Source organism: Erythrolamprus reginae, chromosome 6 (assembly GCF_031021105.1).
Source record: "Erythrolamprus reginae isolate rEryReg1 chromosome 6, rEryReg1.hap1, whole genome shotgun sequence".
In the NCBI taxonomy this organism is placed as follows: domain Eukaryota; kingdom Metazoa; phylum Chordata; class Lepidosauria; order Squamata; family Dipsadidae; genus Erythrolamprus; species Erythrolamprus reginae.
The window spans coordinates 78,541,092-78,561,126 of record NC_091955.1 but is presented as its reverse complement, the minus strand read 5'-3'; the positions used below and the strand labels follow the sequence as shown (position 1 = coordinate 78,561,126).

The 20,035-nt window shown below is 41.0% G+C and overlaps 1 protein-coding gene across 1 annotated transcript in view; it reads right to left on the bottom strand.

Annotated features, from left to right (window-relative positions):
- The window catches only part of DGKI (diacylglycerol kinase iota), a 167,065-nt gene that overhangs the window by 121,870 nt on the left and 25,160 nt on the right, over positions 1-20,035 (bottom strand). The window contains exons 11-17 of the mRNA XM_070754972.1: positions 18,811-18,871; positions 15,683-15,796; positions 14,835-14,972; positions 13,947-14,025; positions 7,420-7,475; positions 4,383-4,445; positions 1,917-1,990 (exon numbers count right to left, since the gene is read on the bottom strand). Of these exons, the coding sequence (XP_070611073.1) occupies positions 1,917-1,990; positions 4,383-4,445; positions 7,420-7,475; positions 13,947-14,025; positions 14,835-14,972; positions 15,683-15,796; positions 18,811-18,871 (585 nt within the window). The remainder of the gene's footprint in view (positions 1-1,916; positions 1,991-4,382; positions 4,446-7,419; positions 7,476-13,946; positions 14,026-14,834; positions 14,973-15,682; positions 15,797-18,810; positions 18,872-20,035) is intronic.

Here is a 20,035-nt window from a genome sequence, read left to right as displayed (position 1 = left end):
AGATTATATAGACTAATATAGAGTGATCATGACCACTGCTGCCTCTATGACCTTCTGTTCCATTGCCTAAATATCTCACTTGGAAGGTTCTTTCTTCAATGTGAGAGTCCATGTGTGTCTATAGAGATCACCTATGTCAACCACTATTTGAGCCTAAAAAAGCATATCACGCAATAGTGATGTGGTCCAGAATTTTTTTTCCAAATGTAATATATTTATGAAATGGTCTGATACAGGTGAAGAAAGGTCAGCATAACCATCTCCAGTCCAGGAAAAAAACTAAATTGAGAACTTGTGCTGACCCTCTTCAATTTAAAAATAAGAATTCCCAAACACTAGTTTTTAAAAAAATATTCTCACAAAAATCCAAATCTTTTATTAACCTTCTTCTCTGGGGAACATATTGATTCACTGACAAGGCTTAAGGTTTTATGGGCTGCTTGTGCGACAATACTATTTTAAAACTGGGTCAGGGAAGTGCTGTGTTATTATAATACCTGGCCGGTGCTTCACTCCCCGGCCCGTTTTGCAGCAGGGCCAGGGAGACACGACCTCCGGCGTAGCTGCCATCTTGGGGGCCGAGATCTCACAAGATTTTGCGAGATCTCAGCCATTTCCTGATACATCGGCCATGGCCGATGACGTCTTTGGGGGCGGAGCCTGCCAGCCCTATAAAAAGGGCTGCGCAGGCTTGGGGCCTCCTTTTCGCCCCTCGACGACAGAGCGAACACCCACCCGCCCTCCCTATCTTTCAGTGTGCCACTGGGGTCGCCCTTAGGGGGCCGAATAGGAATTTTTGGTGGTCTCCGTATTTTCCGCGACCGTTTTTTCGCCTATTCCACACTGCGGCGACGGATAAGCGGTTAGGGGGTGCTTCGCACCCAGCTTAGGCTAATTGGCTTACCTTTGGTCATTTGGGTAGGCAGGTTAGGGGCGGAAAACTGGGTGGTGTTTAGCAACTGACTGTTCTCCATTGGGCATCTTTGGGGATGATTGACAGGTTCTCTCCAAAGGCTTGTGGTGGCTAGCCGGCCTGAGCAATTGGGGGGAACCTGTCTTTGGGTCCCGCCCATTTCTTTCCCCTTATAGGGGTTTAGACGGCGAGACCTCCCACATGCAGGTGCATGGCAGAGACCCAGGTGAGGGCGGGGCCCTTCACCTGGGTCAGCATGGAGCTACGCCCATAAGTTGCCCCGGAAGTTTTTATGATGTCATTTTCCACCCCGGAAGCAATTGTTTGACCCTGCAGGTCCTTGTTTTGGGTTATAGTTAAATTTACTGCTAATTTGATGAATAAATTATGCAAATTTAATTAATAAAAATGACCCATGTTAAATCTAGTTCTTTGTGTCCGTGTCGTTACTCCGCCTCTGTTGCAATACACTATGAAATGCCCACAATATTTTAACAATAAACACGATATTTTACATACACTCATGAAATGAAGAAGTTGACTCTTTTTTGGAATGAAACATATAGCAGAAATAAAACAGAATTTTGTTTTCTTTTGTTTTGACTTTGCATAGAGGGGGTTAAAGGCAGGACTAGAAATGTTGAAAAAGTTCAGTATTGGTGACAGAGATTGACAGTAGACAGATTACAAGTTTTAAAAAAACTGTGAAGGATACCGGAAAATTGGCAGTTAAAAAATGCTTAAAAAAGAAGTTTTTAAAAGGTTAGCCATGTCCACCCAGTCACATGTCCCCAACCAAGCGCATCAAGCCATGTCCACAGAACCGGTACAGAAAATTTCTAAATTTCACCACTGCAAAAAGTACAAACAGGATAAACCCAATAAAGAAATACATTCAAATAAATATATATACACAAGGTTTTCGTGTGTTTGTTTTCTTCTCATTTGAAACATCTAACAAAGATTCCATTATATGAATCCTAGAATTTAAAAACTTTTTTACCTGGGTATGTTTAAAAATACTATACATTGAAATTTCAGCTCTTGAATCTTGGAAGTCAAGTCAGTTCCATCACACTGCCAGAGAGTAAGAGAGAGAAAATGAAAGCAAATGTGAACACGTGAACTTCATAGCAGAGTAATCCATTGATGAGAAACAGGATCTTGAAAGTTGAGAAAAGAGTACAGTCTTGGAGCAGTGGCTATCCAGTTCAAATCAGGGTGCCCTGAACAGGTATAGAATCTCAGTAGGCTGCAGTGCAAGATTCAGGTAATTTGATTGGAATGTCTACCTAAAATGATCTGGCAAATAGGTACTTTGGAAGATATCAAGTTGAAGACTGTAATACTTGGGAGCACACCTTTCCTGTTCCTAAGCTCCTTCTAACTTCAGCAGTATGCTTATTAGTGTAACAAAATCCATTTGGCAAGTATATGTTCTAGAGCAGGGGTGCCAAACTCAAGGCCCAAGGGCTGGATCAGGCCCATGGGGTATTGAGATCTGGCCTGTGGGGCCACGATAAAACAGCAAAGGACCAACCTGTGGTGCCTCTGCCAGAGAAAATGGAGCTCAGAAGGGCTGTGCGTGGCTCTCCTGAGCTCAGATTGTAGCCGCAATGGCCTCCTGCTGCCCTCTGTCAGTGAAAACGGAACTTAGGGGCTTTATTAAGTTAAAAATTTTAAAGATCAAATCATTTATTAACTACAAAGTTAAAGCAATGTATATAAGGATTTAGGATAGTAATATGACGCTATAAATAGGCTGTTTCAAACAATAGTCAACAGGATAGTTGACGTTTGTGTTAATCTTTTTACTCGTGGTTTGATATAGATTTGTACATATTTCACTTTTTATGTGTGTATATCTTTTACGTTTTATAATGTGTTAATTTGTCTTATATGTAAATATTTAATTAGGATTATTAAAAAATTATATTACCCAACCCCCCATGTCTTTTTTCTCCCTTTATTTTATTTTATTTAATATTATATTTTATTTTATTATTTTATTTTTATTTTATTTCATTGCTAGCTGAGGCTGCAAACAAGAAAGATTAGAACTGTGTGACAAACCTTTCATTTTTTCCCACTGAGAATTTTTTTTTGTTGTTGTTATCTTTCAGCCTTCCCTAGAAGCTCTCAAGGCACAAATGTCCAGGCTCAAATTATTCTACTTTGAACACATTATGCGGAGACCCAGCTCTCTCGAGAAAGCTATAATGCTGGCAAAGGTTGAAGGAAAGTGAAGAAGACAATGACCGGCAGCCAGGTAAATAGACTTTGTTGCCATGGCAATGGGGGCACCATTAGAAAATTTGAAGGACCAGGTAAGGATCACCATGGGGAAAATCTATGTGGCTGCTAAGGGTCGAAAATGACTTGATGGCACATAATCCATCGATCACGGCTTTCTTACGCAGTTCTGAAAGCCAGAAGACGCAGCTCATGTGGAAAAGTCTCTTCCAGCTCCTCCCAGTGCCCAACGGCAAAATGAAGCAGGTGAAATCAAGTCAGTAATGGGTTCAAGGTTACGCTATCTGGTGCACTGTCCCAGTAGGAGAATCCTTGTTTGTCAGTGAAGGTCCATGCATCTTTGGCGGGTACCAGTGTGCCCTAGATGGCCATCAGTGCGACATTTGGCATCTGCACATGCACAGCAAGCGAAATCTTGTGGTTTTTTTGCTTCTGTGCATGTGACGGCCTCAGGCCTTGTCTTGGTAGTGCCAAAGACAAGTGGCCTTTCACTGAATCAAGTAAAGTGAGTGTTATATATCACAACTGGAACTCTGAAATAACTCTTTATTGACTTAACAAGGAACTACAGAACAGGCACAAACTAGAACTGAACAGCAAGCCTACACTGGAATAAAAACGCCTCAGCCGTGCCTGACAGCTCTTATAAATAGCTGTCAGGCACAGCAGCCAATCCGGGCTCCAGAAACTCCCGCTCCTGGAACTGGCCAATCAGGAGTAACCACGGCTGTTGCTAAGGGTGCAACAGTGAGGACTTGGCTTTCACAAGGGAGGACATGCCTCATTTTACAAAGCAGATTTGAGGGTGTGGTTTCCTCAATCCTTTCTTAGCAAAGATTTGCACAACCTTAAAAAATTCCATGTGCATAAACAAAGGACAAACGAGGAAATTTCAATTATGTCCAGAAAATAAGATAACGTATTGCCTGAAATTATTTCTTGATCTTTATCATTTGTTTTGAATTAAAGGCATCAAAGTCTTGTTTCTATTAAAAGTGGTCACTCAGGCACCAAACCCAGGACCTTCGTTCATGTTAATATAAATGAAATTGTCCTTCACTCATGTTAATATAAATGAAAATGACCTTCACTCAGATTAATATGAATAAAAATGTCTTCAATGTTTTTTTCTAGGCTACAGACAAAATGTTCAAACTGACAAGTCATTTCCCAGATTATAGACATTAAAAGATACAAAATACTGTATTATACTTACTACAACTTTCACGTGTTTGGATAAATCTCTCGAGCTTCTCTGAAGGAAATCTGAAAAAGCTGCCTAGATTACATAGGAAAAGAAGCAATACGAAAAGGTGAAATATAATTTTTCCTGAAAATTTTGACAGTATTTCTATAACATCAAGCAAACTTTAAGTAAACTTGCCCCATGTCAACAATTATAGAAATATTTGGAAGCAGTGTCTACTTCTTAGTAGTCTCTTAAAAAAAAACAATCCCTTAAATTGGAAGACATTAAGACAACAGAATGGAAAATAAGATAAAAGTACACCAGAAGGCTAAGACTTTATTCCCCAATAAATTACATTCTTCTCCTCCTCCTCCTTCCTCTCCTCCTCCTCCTCCTCTTCCTCCATCTCCTCCTCCTCTTGATCCTGTATCAGTTTAATACATGGACAGAAGAATGAAAGGATTCTTGATGCATTAGCTTATTTTTAGCATGGACATTTGCTTTAATTTTTTCTGGAGGCTGATGGCCTCCAGAATACAGCAAGAATCAAAGTAGTACCCATAACTGGATATACTTAGCATGGTTTAACAACAGGGGTCTCAAACTCGATTTTTCAATTCTTTTTGACCTAGAGGGCTGGGTGGGTGGAATGGCCAAGGTGAGCCTGGCCAGCTCGACATCAGTTGTCGAGGGTCCATTTTTGGCTGCAATGACCTCCTGCAGCCTTCTGCCAGCAAAAACAGAGCTTGCAGAGGCTGTGCACAGCTCGCCTTGGCTCCATTTTCAGCTGCAACAGTCTCCTGCAGCCTTCTACCAGTGAAAACAGACCTCGGTGAGGCCATTCCCAAGCTCCATTTTTTGCTAGCAGAGGCACCACGAGCTGGTCCTTCACTGTTTCCAGGGCTTCCCCGCGGGTCCGATCTAAGCATCCTGCGGGCAGATCAAGCCCACAGGCCTTTGAGTTTCATTTCCCTGGGTTAAGGCGTCAGGCTAGAAACTAGGCGTCTATGTGTTATAGGTATGAAAATTGGCTGGGTGACCTGGGCCAGTCACTCTCTAACTTCACAGAGCTGTTGCCTTGGTGAAAAGTAGGAGGAGGAAGGTGTACTGCAGTGTTTCCCAACCTTTTTGGAGCCGCGGCACATTTTTCATATTTTCAAAATCCTGGGGAACATGGGGGGGGGGGCGCTAAAAAAAGTTTGGACAAAAAAAATCTCTCTTCCTCCCTTTCGCTCTATTTCTCTCTCCCTCCCTCTTTCTCTCTCTTCCTTCCTTTCTCTCTCCATCCCTCTTTCTTTCTCTCTTCCTTCCTTCCTCTCTTTCTGTCTCCTCCTTCCTCTCTCATCTCTTTCCTTCCTCTCCCTCCCTTTCTCTCTTTCCTTTCTCTCCCTTTCTGTCTATCCTTTCTATCTCTCACCCCTTCTCCCTCTTTCATTCCCTTTCTCTCCCTCCCTTTCTCTCTCATTCCTTTCTCTCCCTCTTTCCTTCCTATCTCTCTTTCTTTTTCTCCCTCCTTCATATCTTCTTTCTCTCCCCCTTCCTCCCTCTTTCCTTTCTCCCCCTCCCTTTCTCTTCCTTTTTCTCTATCCTTTCTACTTCTTACTCTTTCTTTCTCTCCCTCCTTCATTCAATTTTCTCTCCCTCCCTTTCTCTCCCTTTCTCTCTCTTTCCTTTCTCTCCCTCCCTTTCTCTTCCTTTTTCTCTACTTACTCTTTCTTTCTCTCCCTCCTTCATTCAATTTTCTCTCCCCCCCTTCCTCCCTCTTTCCTTTCTCTCCCTCCCTTTCTCTTCCTTTATCTCTATCCTTTCTACTTCTTACTCTTTCTTTCTCTCCCTCCTGCATTCAATTTTCTCTCCCCCCCTTCCTCCCTCTTTCCTTTCTCCCCCTCCCTTTCTCTTCCTTTTTCTCTATCCTTTCTGCTTCTTACTCTTTCTTTCTCTCCCTCCTTCATTCAATTTTCTCTCCCTCCCTTACTCTCTCTTTCCTTTCTCTCCCTCCCTTGTTCTCCCCTGGGGCTGCCTGTGCCTGCCCTGCACCACCCAACACGGACGGACAGCCCCCGGTCGTCGGTTCGTCGCCCCCCACCCCCCCACGGAGGGAGATCAGGCTGGCGAGGGCGGTAGAACTACGTCACCAGCCACTGGAGGGAGATCGGGCTGGCGGGGGCGGCAAATCCACCTCCCCAGCCGCGCGGAGGGAAATCCGGTAGGCGGGCGGGTGGCCGCGGCTCCCTGCGCGCCCCTGGAAAAGCGTACAGGGAACGGTGCCCGGGGCCGCTTTAGCCGCCCCCCGCTCCCCCCGCCATCTCCCCGCGACTGCCTGTGCCGCTGCAGCCGCGCCCCCCCCCCCCGCTCCCACCGCCAGTGCCCTCCCGCCGGGCCCCAAAGGACACTTGCCGATGACGACAGGGAACCTTCAGCTGGGCGGGCGCTGCCGTGCCGGTGCCTCCAACCTCCCGGTTCCTGCTCGATGCCGCGGTTTCTGGCGCTCTCCTGCTGGGCCCCAAAGAAGGAAGGCGGGAAAAAGGCGCGAAGAATGGAGCTCTCCTTCCTGCCTGCCTTCTTTGGGACCCAGCAGGAGAGCGCCAGAAACCGCGGCATCGGGCAGGAGCGGAGAGGTCAGAGGCACCGCAGCGCCCTGCCCAGGCGGCACACCGGTTGGGAAACGCTGGTGTACTGTATCTGTTTGCCTCCTTGGATTACTTATAAAATAATAAGAATTTTTTTTAAAAAAAATATCTAATAAATAGTATTTAGGCAAAAGCACACTGACAGGTGGAATTTAACTAAAGTGTCCTTATGGTTCCTCATCTAAAGTACAAGGACAATTAGCCAATGCTGCTTTTCTCTTAGAATATATACAAAACATTTGTTTCCTTTAAAACCTTTGATTCTTATGTACAGATATAAGTAGCTTTAAGACCTACTGGATAGACATTTTTCTCTTCAGATGTGCCAGGACCATGTTCTTAGAATGATACTGGCTTATTTCTTTATTGTTAATTGCTCAAAATAAGAACAAAAAAAGAAATCAGAGAGGAAAAAAGAGAGTATATCAACTCACCCCGGCATAAAACATTTTATTTCTAAACCGGCTGTTGAATTTTTCAGGATTTGCTTCTGTAAGGAGGAGGAAAACGAAAGCAGAATTTAAAAACTCTTTTATAAAGTCCATTAAACACTGCATTGGCTTTGCACACTTAGCTTTTTCAAGAAATAACAATGAATCAAATAGTGATATGAACTGGTAGTAAAGAAATGTTATCTAAATTAAGTAATGAAGTGCCTTTCCATAATGCAAGAAAGATTGAATATTTACTTAAGGAATGAGAGAAAGAATAATATTATCTCAAAGACTAGCATATTACTGAAATACCAATTTTCTAAGGCTGCAAAATTCTTGACTTGCATAGTTTATAGGAAAGGTAGCTGCAGGATCCAAAAACTTTTAATAGTTGATGCCAAGGTATACATTTTAATATGGTAGAAAGAGAGTGTTATTATATAAATGATTAAAAAGCAACCATATTAATTTTGTTTAATTTTAGCCAAATATAAATCAAATTGATTTTTATTAACTATCCTGCTTTTACTTACCGTTAGGTTTCACACATAAGGCATGATCATAAATTCCAGTGCTTTAGACACTTAAATTCAAATATCTATGGAGATTCTCAGTCATAGAAACATAGAAACATAGAAGTCTGATGGCAGAAAAAGACCTCATGGTCCATCTAGTCTGCCCTTATACTATTTTCTGTATTTTATCTTAGGATGGATATATGTTTATCCCAGGCATGTTTAAATTCAGTTACTGTGGATTTATCTACCACGTCTGCTGGAAGTTTGTTCCAAGGATCTACTACTCTTTCAGTAAAATAATATTTTCTCATGTTGCTTTTGATCTTTCCCCCAACTAACTTCAGATTGTGTCCCCTTGTTCTTGTGTTCACTTGCCTATTAAAAACACTTCCCTCCTGGACCTTATTTAACCAAGTCATCAAAGCCATGAATGTCCCAAAGGTGCTTCTTTAAAGAAGCAACTGAACTTAATTGTTAATCTCAAATATCAATCAATTTCAATCATTTTAAGAAAAGAAAAAAGAGTTTCTAAATATTATCTAATTTCACTCAATCTTTAATATTCTAAATCAGTATTTTATTATAATCAATACTAATAACTCTATTAATACCAATAATCAATTCTTAAATTCAAATATCTAATTAAAAATTAATAAAATTAAAATTAAACAAAACAATTAAGAAATATTTCAAACTTAATCAACCCTTCTCAAACTCCAGTTTCTTTAATCTGTACAGAATTCTGAACCAAACCCCTTTCTTTTTAATTTTTTTTATATCCCCTTTTATATCCCCCATTGGTCATATTTATGATTTCTGCACAGTCCCTATAGTCACTTGCTTGGTTACTGGTTCATATTTATGATGGTTACATTGTCATATGGTCATGTGATCACGTTTTGCAAAGTCAGTGGGGAAGCCAGGTTGATTTAGCAACCCTGTTGACAATAACAATAGTAATAGCATTTAGACATATACCACCCTCTCTAAACAATTTTACAGAATAGAATTCTTTATAGAATAAAATTCTTTATTGGCCAAGTGTGATTGGACACACAAGGAATTTGATGAATAATACATTCATCAAGAAATAAGAGACAACACTATCTTATTGTTAGTCTTAGGTTACTAATAAGCAATCAAATTATACTAGGAAACAAATAAAACAATATAAATTGTAAAGATACAATCAACATGGTTATAGTCATAAGTGGGAAGAGACAGGTACTAGGAAGCATGAGAAGAATAGCAATACAGTCTTAGTAAATAATTTGACAGTATTGTGGGAATTCGTTTTTTAGCAGAGTAATGGTATTTGGGGAAAAACTGTTCTTGGGTCTAGTTGTTCTGATTTGCAGTGCCATATAGTGTCGTTTTGAGGGTAGGAGGTGAACCAGTTTTTGTCCAGGATGTGAGGGGTCTGTAAATATTTTCAGAGCCCTCTTTTTGACTCGTGCAGTATATAGGTCCTCAATGGTAGCAATTGTTTTTTCTGCAGTTCTAACTATCCATTGAAGTCTGTGTCTCTCTGTTTGGTTGCACAGCCAAACCAGGCAGTTATAGAGGTGCAGATGACAGACTCAATAATTCCTCAATATGCTGACAGTCAGCATATTACCTTCACCATCTTGGAAGGATGGAAGGTTGAGTCAACCCTGAGTCAACTGGCAAGAAAGGTCATAAAATGGATCAAAAAGTGAGACAATTGTCTCACTTAGCAACAGAAATTTCGGGTTCAATTGTGGCCATCAGTCAAGGGCTAACTGTATACAGAAGTCAAAGTATAGGTATTACACTATGTTTTGTGCCTGTCTTTCTGAGCCATTGGAGAGCCATGGAAAGCACCTAATATATGCCGATATAACAGTTCTGTCTCTCTGAGAATTGCTGGTTTGCTTCATATGTTTCACCTACTCTTTGGAGCAAAACATTTGGAGAAAGAAACCCTGATGTTCATGTAAACCAAAGCACCATTTCCCCTGATCTATGTAGAAGATATTTTAGCTTTATGGTCCAATTAACTATGAATTTGCATCAACTGGCAGCTACTTGACACAAGGAGAGATCTCTCCCAATCCTTTGGAATACACAGTTTTCTGCTAATGGCAGCAATAGAAAAACAGCTTGGTACAGGTGGGATTTTAACAAACAAGAACTAACAATCAAGCTTCTGTAGGAGCTCTGAAACAGAAGGAAGATCTGAGGTTGGGAGGTGGGGGGAACTGACTGACACACCATCAACTAAATACAATATGCAATAAAAATATAGCAAACGTTTTAAAAAACCTAATTTCTCCCTGCTATGTTAAAGCAGATGTGTACGTAAAAGAGAATAACATTAAGAGAAAATGTACTGTGTTTCCCCGAAAATACAATCTATTCAGAAAGTAAGTCCTTGCTTGATTTTTACACAAGCACCCAATATAAGTCAACTAAGCAATGTTGCCTGGCGGGACCCAGGGGAAGAGCCTTCTCTGTGGCGTCCCCGGCCCTCTGGAACCAACTCCCCCCAGAGATTAGAACTGCCCCCACCCTCCTTGCCTTTCGTAAACAACTTAAAACCCACCTCTGCCGCCAGGCATGGGGGAATTGAAATCCTCTTTCCCCCTAGGCCTTTACAATTCTATGCATGGTATGTATGTATGTATGTTTGGTTTTTATATTAATTGATTTTTAATCATCAATACCAAATTACTATTGTACACTGTTTTATTGTCGCTGTTAGCCGCCCCGAGTCTCTGGAGAGGGGCGGCATACAAATCCAATAAATAAATAAATAAATAAATAAATAAATAAATAAGTCCACTCCAGGATACACAGGTAAAAATTAAGGTAGGGTGGAGATGGGGGATGGTAGAGCTGCCCTACTACTCACCTTCAGACAATTGCAGCCAGGCCTCGTACATCTTGGCCCATTTCTTCTGCTGCCGGCAAGTCTTTCCTGAAGACCTCTCTAGCAATAGCATTTAGACTTATATACCACTTCAGAGTGCTATACAGCTCTCTCTAGGCAGTTTTCAGAGAGTCAGCCTATTGCCCCCAAACAATCTGGGTCCTCATTTTACTGACCTTGGAAGGGTAGAAGGCTGAGTCAACCTTGAACCTACTAAGATTCGATCTGCCAAACTGCTGGCAGCTGGTGATCAGCAGCAGTAGCTTGCAGTACTGCACTCTAACCACTGCACCATTCGAGGCTCTAGCTGATAACAGAGTTCTGGATCGATCCGGAACTCTGTCACATGGCTGCAGAGACATTTCCTAAAGGCCTTTCCTGAAGGCCTTTCTAGCCCAATGATGTCAAACATTTTTTTCCTCAGATGCCAAAGAACATGCACACATGCTATTGCACATATGTGAGTGGCCATACCCATAATTCGATGCCATCCGTCCCCCTGCACCCTCCCAGACTCTAGAGGGTTTCTTGGAACCTGGGGAGATAAAAAATGGCTTCCCCTGCCCCCTCAGGCCTTTCAGAGCCCAAAAATGTCCTCCCAGAACCTCCTTCAAATTTCTTATATGCATTTAAAAAGCTAATACCGTTTCTTTTAGCTGCTTCATCTGATCATTTAGGCTGTCATGCTTCAATCTCCTCGATACAGTGGTATCTCTACTTAAGAACGCCTCTACCTAAGAACTTTTCTAGATAAGAACCAGGTGTTCAAGATTTTTTTGCCTCTTCTTAAGAACCATTTTCTACTTAAGAACTTGAGCCCGGAAAAATTTCCCAGGAAATTTGAGAGTGGCACGGAGGCCTAGCCAGTTTCCTACCATTCCCCCTTTAATCCTGGCCATCTCGGGCTTTTCTGGACTGCCAGGGAGCCTTTCGGTTGTGCTCTCCCTCTCGCCTGCCTGGATTTCTCTCTCTGGCGCAGTGTATGGAAGGCAGCCTCACACCAGGTATATGGGAGGCACGTGCTCCTCCTCACGGCCTTAGAGTCCCTCTTTTTTTTTTAAGCCTTAAAGTTTTGGATTTTTTTTAAAATTCCCCTCACTTCACCTTCTTTTTTTGTTAGCAACTGTCCTCCTCCTCTTCTTCCTCCTCCTCCTCTCACCCAAATTCCAAGCTTTTATTTCTTTCCTAATGGTGTTGCATGCATTATTTGCTTTTACACTGATTCCTATGGGGAAAATTGCTTCTACTTACAAACTTTTCTACTTAAGAACCTGGTCACGGAACGAATTAAGTTCTTAAGTAGAGGTACCACTGTATATCCTTAATATCAATTTCATATATATTTCTTACCATTACTTTTATTGTAATCGCCCTTTAAAAAAGAAAAGAAAAGAAAAGAAAGAAACCCGAATTCCCAATCATAACAACTACCGGTAAGTCTTAAATTTTATCTAACTGTTACAGGGATCTAAAATATATCAATTCAAAAGGGGAGAAAAATCCAAATAATTTATCCTAAATGTCCCAATTAGCAGAAGAGGTTTCTGTGAGATGAGTCAGTGGACGACATTCCCCACCCACGAAAATAAGACCTGGTGTCTTTTTTGGTGGCAAATATATATAGGTATGTATATAAAACAGGGTTTTATTTTGGAGAAAACATGGTAGGTGCTATCTCACCGAATTCTTGCTTTAAAATATACAGCTTGCCTTGCCATAGTTCTTCTCTCTCCTCTGTTTATTGAAATGCATATGCATGTATTACACTGGAATAACATTCATTTATTCTTTTATTAAGCGTTATGGCTTCATTATTAAATAAATTTTCTAACGCAGAAATCATCAATCAAAATATTTAGCTGCAAGCATATTTGGCAAGTATTCCAGCACATGTTCATGCAGAATAAAAGTGCTACTGCCAACCCTGTCATTTCTTTGCCTTTCCACGAGCCTTCATTATGAATCGGACTGCTTGCTGCCTTTGTAACGTGGAGGGGGAAAAAACCCCATGTATTTGCTCTTTCCATCAAGAAGGCAGACTTTTATTTAATCTGGCATGTCAAGAAAAATGAGGTGGGGGGAGAGAAACTTTCTGAATTGGGCTTGATTATAGCATGAAAACAAGGACAAATAAGATTTGATGTTCCAAATTCATAGGAATAAATCATCCAGATTCTGAAGAATTTTAGGTATCGTCAGTGTATTCTCCCATCATCCAGGCACGTACCCTAATGCAGGGATGTCAAAATCGATTTTATTGAGGGCCGTATCATGGTTGTGTTTGACCTTGGAGGGCCAGAGTGGGTGTGGCCAGGGTGGGCGTGGCCAGCTCAACATCACTGTGTCAGGGGCGCCTATGGTGGCCCAAGTGTTCTAGCAGTGAAAATGGGCTCCTGAGCTTCATTTCAGCTGCGACGGCCTTCTGCAACCTTCTGCCAGCAAAAACTGAGCCCGAGAGGGCTGCAGGCAGCACTCCCAATCTCTATTTTTGCCGGCAGAGGCACAGCGGGCCAGTCTTTTGCTGTTTCAGGTGACCTACATAAAAATATATATCTTATATGTAATCAACAATTCTCTGCTGGTCTCTATAAATCCAGTTTTTCTTTTTAAATATGCCAAAATTAGCTAGACAAAATTATTCTAAATTTTGGTATGTTTTCTGAATTGGAAATATGTCATCTTTACAGTGGTAGCCATTGACCTGACCGTGATTTGGGATGTGTTGTTTGTTGAAACTTCACAATAGTTAAATTTTTCCTCATCATTTGACTAAGTATTTGCAGTATCTTTTATTCATTCAGAGCATTGGCACATGATAATCCTTTAGCTGTTGCTGATCTGTTTGTAGAAACTAACCATAAATACAAAGCATGTTCTCACTGAAGAGAAACTCACATTTCTCACCTTTTCCTTAACTCTTCCATTATTTTCTTAAGAATAGGAACAATTTTCTTCTCCCTTTTCTTGTACTCTATACTGTAACTTCACAGCTGGCCAAATTCTACCTATTCCATAGGCATTAAACACATACCGGCCACCTTTAGGGCACATGTTAAGTGTATCTAATCCTTTTTTCTAAATGCACACTCTGAGCGAGATAGCTTTAGTTCTCTCACCTCGAGATTCATGGAATTCCAGCGTGACATGGGCATCAAATCCGAGGCTGAAGTAATTATTGAAAACATTGAGGGGGAGCTGCAGTGATGAGATCAGAAGTAAAAAAGAAAAAGAAACTTAACTTTGTAGAAAAGGCAATATAGGAAAAAAATAGAATTGCAAACACTAGGACTCACTAAGCAAAGTTAACTTTGTTATTTCAGATACAAGTGTGTATAATTTTGGAACAATGTTGTTTACTCATACTCATAAAAGTAGACTATTAATTGGAATTGCTAGAAGAGGTATAAGGGATTTGCATAAATAGGACTCCTAATACTTTCACTGGTGAGTTGGTTTTACTTTATTGATTTACTGGCTAATTGTTGACAGGTCTGAAAATAATAAATAGCCAACACAGTGGAGCAAATAAACAGAGAATGGTCAAAAATGAGCTAATAGTAGGATTCCACATCTAGAAATATTCCATAGCCTCTCTGCATGATCTCTGATCTCCCAATTCTAGTCTACTTTATGTCAGAGTTCTGATGAATGCCCTAATTAAATCATGAGCCTTGAGCCAAGCTTCAAAAGAAATCCAGTTATTTATTAGGAGCTTCATGTTAGCACATTCCCAAGTGAAGCCAGTTCTGACCTCACATAATTTATGGCCCCAATCATGACCCTGTTTCCCCCTCCCCCAGTGTGTGTCATCAATCACATTGGCCAATGGAGCAATTTTGTGGATTGTAGAGTCACTCCCCTTCAGCTACTGTAAGGAACCCTGAGATACAGCCTTGAGAGGGATAAGTCTGGAATGTGCTTCTGTCTTTGGCTACTGTGCCATTTTATCAGTTTGCAAGTTGCTTTGCCAGTTGACATTTTATAGAGAAAGATTTCACACTAACCTTATGTGTTCCATCTTCAAGTTCATTTGGGGACAAATCAGGGTTTCTCTCCACTTGAAGATTCCAACGATCTAATTGAACGATAGCCCCATCTTCCACATGACAGAGAATTTTCGCAACAGGTTCGTCGGTATATCCCTGAAGTAGGACAGACAAAGTAGGCAGATGTAAATAATCAATATTTTGTCTTAATAAATGATGCATTGACTAGCCTGTGAGATATTCATCAGTATTTACCCAAAAGCAGCTAATTAAATCTTCATAATTCCCATCATTGGTACTTGGGTAAGACAGAGGATATGAAATCCATAAAATATTATGCATAAAGTTTTACAAATATTAGATTATACTGGGAAATAATAATAATAATAATAATAATAATAATAATAACAATAACAATAACAATAATAATAAATTTCGTATTTCATCACCAGTCGAGCGCTTCCCAAGCACCTAGGACTGCGTGATGATAATAATAATAATGCTAACAACAATAATAACAACAATGATAACAATAATAATAATAATAATAATAATAATAGGAGGAGGGAGAGGAGGAGGAGCAGGTAGAGGAGGAGGAGGAGGAGGAGGAGGAGGAGGAAGAAGAAGAAGAAGAAGAAGAAGAAGTAGTAGTAGTAGTAGTAGTAGTAGTAGTAGTAGTCGTCGTCATCTAGGGCCAAGTAGCCAACTATCCCCGCCATGATTGTGTTTATTTCATTTAATGGGGGGAGGGAGGAAAGTGAAAGTTGAAGTAGGAACCTTCTACTCTGTGCCTGAAAAGTAGTGCACCAATTAGAAGAATATTTTTGTACTTTTCCTTCCCCAGTCACACCTGTATTCAGACTTACCCCTCCCCAGTTGAGAGTGCGAGCAAGATCATTCCCAGTGCCGAGCGGAAGCACAGCCACAGGAGGCTGGGGATTCAACTGTAATTCATCCAGAATGGAGAGGATCCAGCCAACCTAAGCATCAACAGTGACAGAATTGGAAGTTACTTTCTAGCCCATACCGAAAGAACGGGTCTAACCAGAGTTTATGGTTGCAATTCTAGGCAGTGCTGTTCATTCCTGTGGTTGATGGAAGAGATTGATGAGGAAGAATCCGAACATGAAAACTCATGGAAATAGACAGATGGGGGAATTCCAGATACAATGTGGGGCTACCTTATCTGCACTGTAAAAATCTGAATGATCACTGGACAAAGATCATAGCTTGTTTTCTCTGTGAATGACACAATATACCAGGGATGAAATGGTCCCTATTCGCTCGTGCCTGTTGGTCGTCAGAGAACCGGTTGTAAAGGCAGCGCGAGGCACGCCCAGCCACTCAGATGCTGCCATTTGGGTTCTTTTACCCAGAATGCTTTGCACATGCACAGAGGGTAAAAGAACCCAAATGGTGGCACCTGGCGGGTGGCAGAGGCTTGTGCTTCCTTTACGACTGGCTCTCTGATGACCGACAGGCACGAGCAAACCAGGAGCATTTCACCTCTGCAATATAAGGTATAACTGAACAATGTAATGCATTCTGCTTTGATCCCGTCCAAGAGAAAAGCATATAGATAGCAACAGCATTAATGCTTTGCAGCACTCTCTGGGCAGTTTCAAAGAGCAGTGGTTAGAGTGCAGCACTGCAGGCTATTTCAGCTAACTGCTAGCTGTAGTTTAGCAGTTCAAACCTCACCACCGGCTCAAGGTTGGCTTAGCTTTCTATCCCTCTGAAGTGGGTAAAATGAGGACTTAGATTGTTGGGGGCAATATGCTGATTCTGTAAACCACTTAGAGATAGCTGTAAAAACACTATGAAACGGTATATAAGTCTAAATGCTATTGTTAAAATGCTATTTACAATGTAAGCATAATTTGCATATGGCCCCCAACAGTCCTCATTTTGCCGACCTTGGAAGGATGGAAGGCTAAGTCAACCTTGAGCTCCATCTGAATCAAACTCCAAGCTGTGGGGAGAGTTTGCCTGCAGTTTAACCACTATTCCACCAGGGTTCTAGATGTCAATTTAGATGTCACAAATAGCTATCTATATTTCCCCCATTCCCCTCCCAACCACCAATTCATATTAGTTAAGGAAGAATATTTAAGAGAATTGCTATAAGGACAATCACCAAGATGCCCTCCATTGAAAATTAGGTGGAACAGCATCAGGAAAACAAATTGACCTGCCTTAGAGTCAGGTTTTGGATACATAAAATTTGGGGAGTTCAAAATATGGCTCAGAGTTGCTTTTAACATTTTAGGAAACGACATTGTTACTTATGCTAGAAGGCATGATGAAATAATTCACAGAGACTTAATTCCTCAGATTGATATTTTAGATTTGGGATAGGAGACCCTCTGATTAGGTTTGAAGCCTGATGGAAAAATCTGAGGCCAGGAAGAAATTGAATTGACAATATTTCATTTATCATCGGGAAAAAAAGGTTAATTCTGAACAGGGACACAAGAAAAATCTCCTCCTTTCTGTTTCCTTTCAATAATGCAAAGTAATAAGTAGTCTTACTGAATATTCACTAGATCCATTTGAACAAGATTTTCATTTCTAAATGTAATGGCTTTTAGAACAACACAACATTAATTTCCTTCAAATATAATCTCAGGAAAGATAAATCAGGCACGGCTCATACCGATGAGGCCGCACTGCCCCCATTTGCTCAAAATGTGAAATGGCAAGGGAAAGATATTAAAGGTAATAAATCCAGCCCCGTGGCATAGATGAGCTCCATACCCATTAAACAAATGAGTCCAGTCTTCCATAAATATATTTTAGAAACCCATCTTTGAAAATAAGGAAGAATAAAACCACACGCTAAGCATTTGTAGGATTCTACTAACACATAAGCATTGGCATTGTTTGATTTTGCACAATTCAGTGTTCTCGTGCTATCACGGTGAATACCTGATTACCAAAACATAATTGGCTTGGGTAAATAGAACAAGGCAAAAATTAAAAAATAAATAAAAAATAATTAAATTGTTCCATTCACACACACACACACACACACACACACACACACAAATCAATACTCTGTTCTGCAAGACAAATGTTAGACAAGCATGTGTGAAAGGAATGCATAATTAACCTTCATTAAAATATGTTTAAAGCTTTTGACAGGTGATACTGACTAGTTAGTAGTGTTACATTCTTCAATATTACATTATTTCTCAAGGAGAGAGACAAAGGGAGGGATGGAAGGAGTAAGGGAAGGAGGGATAAATAGAGAGATAGAAGGATCAAGAGAGATAATTATAATCTCCAAGGATTGACTGATTGATTGATTGAATTTATATAGACGCTCATCTCTCTTGCTTGTGACTCCATGTCACATACAGAATTAAAACCCAAGCTAACAATCAGAAAATTCAATTATTAAAGTCAATTAAAAACAGTTAAAGCCTAGTTTATTTTAGTAATTTTCACCAACAATCAACGGTAGTGTCTCCTAATCAAAGGTGATAACTTCAGAGGATACCTTGAAAGAGTACAGGAATCCAGGGATAGAAGGACCTGGAGGTCATCTATCCAACCCCCTGCTCCAGCAAGACATTGTTAAAGTGAGTTTCTGTCTTTTGACACACACCCAGTCACATTAGACAGATTCATGGATACCAAGTGTATCGGTGGTTATTGAAACGGATGTCCAAGTGCCGCCTCTATGTTGGTTGAGGGGTCAAGGGAAAGGGAGGATTTTGCCTTCTCTTTCTGCTCAAGATCTCCATGGACAATTGGTGGGCCACTGTATGACACAGAATGCTGGACTCGATGGGCTTTGGCCTGATTCAGCATGGCTTTTCTTAGGTTCTTATGTTCTTACATGACTACATAGCCATGCCCACCCAGTCACATGACCCCGTTAAGCCACGCCCACCAAGCCATGCCCACAGAACTGGTAGCAATTTTTTTTAGATTTCGCCACTGCTCCTGATGTTAAAAAGAAAGCTAATGAAAAGGAACTCGGCCTTACTGTTCCATCGCCACCACAAGCCAGGATTCGCAGATTTGGCATTTTTCTGTACAATTCAAGCCTAGTGGAAGAAAACAAAGACAAAGGTTTTTTTTAATCATGGAGACAGATTTTAAAAATGCTTGTATGTGATCAAAGCTCCCTAGTCAAGCATTTATTATCAGGAGCACAAATAAAATGGACTCACTCAAGAAATGAAAATTGATTTTGCCGTACCAACTACAGTACTCCATTCCGGCAAAGTCAGACTCCATTCTAAAGCCAATCCCCTTACTAAAATAAAGTATGGTGAGGAAGGTAACACAGGTCATGTGTCTATGGGGGCTCCCAATCATCCACAGCATGGCTGTCCCAAAAGTGCTATTTTTCTCAAAAGTCAACTAGACTTTCTTATTCTATTTTCCTTTTGAAAATGTTTCACTTCTAATCCAAGAAGCTTTTTCCATTCTAACTACAGTGGTACCTCTACCTAAGAACACCTCTATTTACGAACTTTTCAAGATAAAAACCGGGTGTTCGAAATTTTTTTTGCCTCTTCTCAAGAACTGTTTTCTACTTACAAACCTGAGCCTCTGAAACTGTAAGTGGAAAAGTCAGGGAGAAGCCTCCGTGGGGCTTCTCTAGGAATCTCCTGGGAGGAAACAGGGCCAGAAAAAGCAGGGAGAAGCCTCTGTGGGGCCTCTCCAGGAATCTCCTGGGAGGAAACAGGGCCGGAAATGGTGGGGAGAAGCCTCCATGGGGCCTCTCTAGAAATCTCCTGGGAGGAAATGGGGCCAGAAAAGGTGGGGAGAAGCCTCTGTGGTGCCTGTGTAGGAAACTCTAGGGAGGAAACAGGGCCTCCACCCTCCCTGTGGTTTCCCCAGTCGCACACATTATTTGCTTTTACATTGATTCCTATGGGAAAAATTGCTCCTTCTTATAAGAAGACAATAGGATAGTAGGACAGGGATGGTAGGCACAGTGGTGTGCCTATGCACATCCCTTATAGACCTCTTAGAAAAAGAGAGAGGTCAAGTGTAGACAAGATTTTGGGGTTAGGGGAAGAAACTATGTGAATTTAGGTAGTGAATTCCAGACGTTGATCACTCTATTGTATTTTCTGCAGTCTAGTTTGGAGTGGTTTAAATTTAGTTCGAATCTGTTACATGCTCCTGTGTTGCTGCGTTTGAAGGTGAAGTAGTTCTTAACAGGAAGGACATTTTGGTATATGATTTTGTGAACTATG